Source organism: Cannabis sativa, chromosome X (assembly GCF_029168945.1).
Source record: "Cannabis sativa cultivar Pink pepper isolate KNU-18-1 chromosome X, ASM2916894v1, whole genome shotgun sequence".
NCBI lineage: Eukaryota > Viridiplantae > Streptophyta > Magnoliopsida > Rosales > Cannabaceae > Cannabis > Cannabis sativa.
The window spans coordinates 43,853,354-43,859,127 of record NC_083610.1 but is presented as its reverse complement, the minus strand read 5'-3'; the positions used below and the strand labels follow the sequence as shown (position 1 = coordinate 43,859,127).

The window sequence follows — 5,774 nt, the reverse complement described above, 5'->3', positions numbered from 1 at the left end:
TTGTATAATATCTAGTTCTCTTAACATGTTATACATGTTTATTGATATTGAAGTTTAATTTTTTTTATATATACATGTTTATTTCAAAAAAAAAAAAAAGAAGCTCTCTTAACATGTTACATTACACCTATCTCATTTTAATCTTTACAACCCTCTTAAAGCATGAAGGCACTTGTATATAGAAGGGTTATTATATAAAATAAGATATGTGTTTTTTTTAATTAAATATGGCTCATTATTTATAAATAAATTAACCCCTCACCCAATTTTTTTTTATTTTCTTAAAACAAATATAAATTAGTCCCCCCTTACTTTTTTTTTTTCCTTCCAAAAAATGATATCTCCTTTGATATTATATGTCTGCAGTTGGTTAATAATTGTTTGTGGGGGACTAATTAGGTTAAAAAAGAAAAAGGGTAAAGGAAGATAGCATGAAAAGTAAAAGAAAACTATAGAACTATCTTTTACTTTTATTTAAACTCAACTCACTTCTAAATCCACTCATCTATTTTATGGTGTCTCTATCTCTAGGATTCATTATATATATATATATAAAATATAAAAACCCTTCAATTGAAGACTAAACTAAATATTTAAATAAATGTGATTAATTAGAAACCTTCTTTTTCCATCATTATATGATGGTTTGGGCACTTTCTTTTTTCTTTCCTTCAATTTAATACTAATCATTCATTAAAATGTGACATGTTAATAAAAAGTAGAATACAATGCTTATTCTTTTCAAAGTGAGAACAAACTTTAATCCCTTTTATAACACTTAATCTGTTAAATTTCATTACCAACATTATTGATTTAATATTCTACCATTTTTTTAGAATAAAATTCATGACTAGTATCTATTTAGTTTTAGGAACATATCTCTGCACAATGTCAGTCTATTTGGACCCAAAAAAACAAAAACAAAATAGACAAAAGACAAAATATGAAGAAATAATGTTGTGAAAACCATCTACAAAAACAAAATTACTTAATTCTCAATATCTCAACAAAAACAATTCAATTTTTTTGTTCTCATTAAAAGACACATCAATGTTTAATTATATCTAAATTTTTTGTTATGACATAAAAAAGTTCTTATAAGGATATTAAGCTTTACATTTGTAGTTCATACCATTGACAAATCTATTTGTTCCCTTTTTCTCAATTGGAATAAAAATATTACTTGTTAGCATAAAAAGTTAGAAAAATTATACATATTCAGAGAAATTTTATTTCCCTATGTCATAGATTATAACAAAAGTAATAAATGAATCCATAAAAAGAAACTAATTTTTAGATTCTTACTTCCTCATCTCCCAAGAAATAATATTTAGATATATATTAATGAGTTTTTTGAGACTTTGAGAGAGAGTGCATACTGATGATAATATTAATCACAGAGCTAATCATTTTAGAATTATACTGCCCATCATCATACACCAGAGACCTAAACTAAGTACCTTTTTTTTCCTAAATCTACTCACAAAAGAAATTGTTTTTTTTTTAATTTTTTTGCAGACTAATAATAATAAATGTTTTCCAACAACAGAATGATTCCAACTTTTCACTGTGGTTTTTAAATAATGAAAAATACAAGATACACACACAACACAATCTCCAAGTTCTGCTCTGTCATCCATTCAAAAAATCAAACCCTCTTTTTTACTATGCAAAGCCAAGCACTCCTGACATTTTAACAGTCTCAACCATAACAATTTTTATTTTATTTTTCTCCTAAACTAAACCTAAACCTTCTTGTTGTTGTCTTTTCAATAATATATATATTTTCTTTTCTTTCCTTCTCTCACAGTTTTCAAAAACTCTCTTTTCCTTTTTCTCTCTATGACCCAGAAGACAGTCCACTCTTCATCAACCAGGGCCACAACAGCCAAGGGGTCCATAGAGACAAAGCTCTGCTAATTAATCAAAATCCCACCTTTGTTTCTTTGCATTTGTAGAAAAAGAAGAAAAAAAAAACACAGAAAGAAGAAAGTAGTGTAGTAGTAGTAGTTGTAGTAGTCATCAATGGAGTTTTCAATTTCATACCTCATCATCTTGCTCTCTATTCTTCTCTCTTTACTCTCCCAAACTTGTCAATCCACAAAAATACTTGTTGATGGAGTTTCTGAGTGGAAGGACCCCACTGTTCATGTGGGAGATTCTGTTAGTAAGTGTTCACAAAAACCCTAAACTAAACTAAACTATTCATATCTTTGCTTTTCTTTAAACTTTGAATTATAACAACTAATAATAACACAACTCTTCTTTTTTTTCTCAGTTTTCAAGCACAAATATCACTACAAGCTCTACATTTTCCAGAATGAAAAAGCCTTCAATCTCTGTAATTTCACTCAAGCCACACTTCTAAGCAAACCCAATGCCACTTCTTACATGGTAACTCTTTCTTTCTTTCAGACAAAATGACAAACACCTTATATGCATTATTTAACTTATCTTAATTACTTCAATAAATGACCTCAAACTATGGATTCCCAACATGGGTTTTTCTCATAAATTCATAAATTCAAATACCCATAATCTAATTTTCTGATTTCTAACATAAAAATTTAAATTTTATCTTACCCTAAAAATATACAGTGGTACCCATCTCGCTCTGGTTTCTTCTACTTCACTTTCAACAATGGCTCTCTCAGTAGTACCTGCCAAGGCTCCAAAAAGCTCGCCGTGAAAGTGACTTCTTCACCGGAAAGATCTGCCATTTCCCCGAAACTTCCTCCGATGAAGGCTCCGGCACCAAGCTCAGGTGGAGTAGTGTCATCATCTCCGACTTATCCGTGGCCGTTTCGCCCCAAAGAAGCTGCCTCTCCGGCGCCGGGACCTTACGCAACATCTCCGGCGGTTATTCCGTCGTTAGTGCCGGACAAAGGAGGCGGTATTCCGTTTATTAACAGTAATCCGGCGGTTCCTCTGCCCACCGGAGAAGTTGACTCTGCTACTATTCGACCTTTACCCATGTCCAGCCATGGAGGCCAGGTAACAAAATATATATATTTAAATATTAATAATTATTTTGCTAATTTAAAAATATAATAAAAATCTCAACTTTTCTTTTGCTATTTACTTAATGAATAATAATTTAATAATTATATAGTAATTAATTAATTTTAACTATATAATGTAAACACATTTTTTTAAAATATAATGATTAATATTGAATGCAAACTATTGTATGTAATATTAGTGTGTATAATGTACTAATTTATTATCAAGTTTTTAGGTGATTAATATTATGTGCATTTTTCAATCATGAATGTAGTGAAGTTTATTCATTGTATATAGTGTTGTTATGATGAAATATATTTGTACATATATGAATGAATATGGAGTTTTTGATTGGGTTATTGATGAAATTTTGGGTTTACATATTTGTATATTTTGCAGGTGATGATGGGGTGTTTTGGAGTACAAATGGCTATGTTATGTATGGTTCTTTTATTGCTGTAAAAAGGGGTTTTCTTTTTCTTTTTGTGTAATATTTTATTTGAATGAGAGAAAGAGAGAGAGAGGAATGGTAGTAATAGTTATTTGGTGGATTAGAGGTCTAAAGTAGCTTTAAGAGTGATGATTATAACATATGTAATGTATTATTTGTAATGCTCTTAGACCCTACTTTGGAATCATTGGACACTTTTGATCCTTTAGTCTTTGCCTTGCATTAATTCATTACACCACACCTTTTTCTTTTTCTTTTCTTCAACTTTTATTTGTTCCTACTTTACCTTCATTTGCTACTTGTTTTATTGAAAAGATTTGGTATCATTTTTTTTGAAAAAATAAAAAACTATTTATTAGTGCTTTAAATTTATTTAATCACATTTGAGTACCTTCATATTTATAAAATTTTATTAATCACATTTGAATACAAAGTATTGAGTCTCTATAAATAAAACATAAAGTATAACTAATTGTTAATGTTGATTAGTGCGAGATTAGAGAGAAAAAGAGAAAGAGAACTTTTGTACAGATTGTTATTGATTGTATTGAAATGGTATTATACTAGGATATTTATATACACAGAGAAAGTAATAGCTTCTAATCATTTTCTAACAAACACACTAACTGTCATAACTAACATAGTGTAATAGAAATAACAGAAATCTAACTAACTCTCTTGACAGCTCCCTTTAAACTTAGTGTAAAGTCTTTTTTTGGCAAGTTAGTTGACAAAATAATTTTTCCATTTATGATAAGATTGTTGTGCATTCATATTCGATTTCTTGCCTTATAAATTCGGATTGTAGTTGCTCTTTTCCTTATTTGGAAAGTTGCACTTTAAGCTGAACTTTCCTTTGTTGAAAACTTCTCAAAAGAGAAGGAATTCTCTTTTGGAAAGTTGTCTTTTTTAGGGAAACTTTGATTATTGTCTTTTCCTTATTGATTTCGATTGTATCTTGATACAATCAGAATATCTAATCTGTTTTTGGCAGGAATCAAGCATTGATAGAAGATCGGACCCGATTTTAGCAAGTTTCCCGATTCTGGTGTGATCTGCTGCGTCAGCATCCGATTCTGATGTAGCAGATCGTGTTTTCTTAGGAAAGTTTTTGTACAGCTGTAGATTCGAACTTGTGGTTACCTCTTTGGTTTCTATGCTCTATAAATAGAGCCTAGAGAGCAACCATTCGAACCAACTCTTCCATTATTTATTTTTTTGCATTTATCTTTTTAGAGAGAAGAGAGTTTCTTTGTTTTGTGAGAGTCTAGTTGTTCATTTAGGTTCTAGTTGTTTATTTCTGTTCTTACTCTGTCCTAGAGGTTGTGAAGGACTACTTGACTGAACAAGAGATTGGTCTTCGGGAGAAGACTTGGTAAAGCCTTACTTCGGGAGGAAGTAAGCACTTGGTCTTCGGGAGAAGACTTGTTGAAGCCTTACTTCGGGAGGAAGTAAGCACTCACACTTCAAAGACGAAGGGAGTTCGGGCTTGAAGGTGTTTCAAGAAGTCAGATTCATAAAGTGGATTACAAAGGATTGCGGCAATATTTTAGAGGGAGTCTAAACTTGTTTAAGTCAATTGTCTTTGTAATTTTGATACTTTATTAATTGATTTCATTCTCTGGGCGTGGCCCCGTGGACTAGGAGTGTTCGTGAGAACACTGATACCACGTATAAATCTCTTGTGTCAAGTTATTTATTTTTCTGCAAATATTTTATATTCTGCATATTCTGTTTTGCTGTAGCAGAATTAATTTCTGCTGCTGCAAACGCTTACAGTTTTTATATTTTCTTATATACAACTGACATTTGCAAAAACACGGTTTTTCAATTGGTATCAGAGCGGGACACTAAACTCTTAGTGTGGTCCTATAACGTTTTTGTGTTAAAATGTCATTTTTTGCAGAAGGAAGTTCTATTTCTAGACCACCGTTGCTTAATGATTCTAACTATCCTTATTGGAAAGTTAGAATGAGGGCCTTCATCAAATCTCAAGATGAGAGAGCTTGGAGGATGGTTCTATCAGGTTGGTCTCTACCAGTTGAGACAGATTCTTCAGGTAATACTACTATAAAATCTGAACTGGAATGGTCTGTTGAAGATGATAAACTTTCAGCCTACAATAGCAAAGCTTTGCATGCTATCTTTAATGGTGTAGGTGAAGGTTATATCAAACTTATATCATCTTGTGTTTCTGCCAAGGAAGCTTGGGAGATCCTTCAAACTCAGTTTGAGGGAACTTCTGATGTTAAGCGATCTAGATTTATCATGCTTCAAACTAAATTTGATGAGCTTAGAATGTCGGATAATGAAACCTTAA

The 5,774-nt window shown here is 31.1% G+C and overlaps 1 protein-coding gene across 1 annotated transcript; it reads left to right on the top strand.

The window, feature by feature from the left end:
- The first annotated feature begins 1,601 nt into the window (after window positions 1-1,601).
- On the top strand, window positions 1,602-3,662 carry LOC115709201 (early nodulin-like protein 18). Its single transcript, XM_061107247.1, has 4 exons — window positions 1,602-2,167; window positions 2,279-2,394; window positions 2,599-2,994; window positions 3,403-3,662. The coding sequence occupies exons 1-4, from the start codon at window positions 2,026-2,028 to the stop codon at window positions 3,463-3,465; spliced, it is 717 nt and encodes a 238-aa protein (XP_060963230.1). The 5' UTR covers window positions 1,602-2,025; the 3' UTR covers window positions 3,466-3,662.
- Window positions 3,663-5,774: the final 2,112 nt, after the last annotated feature.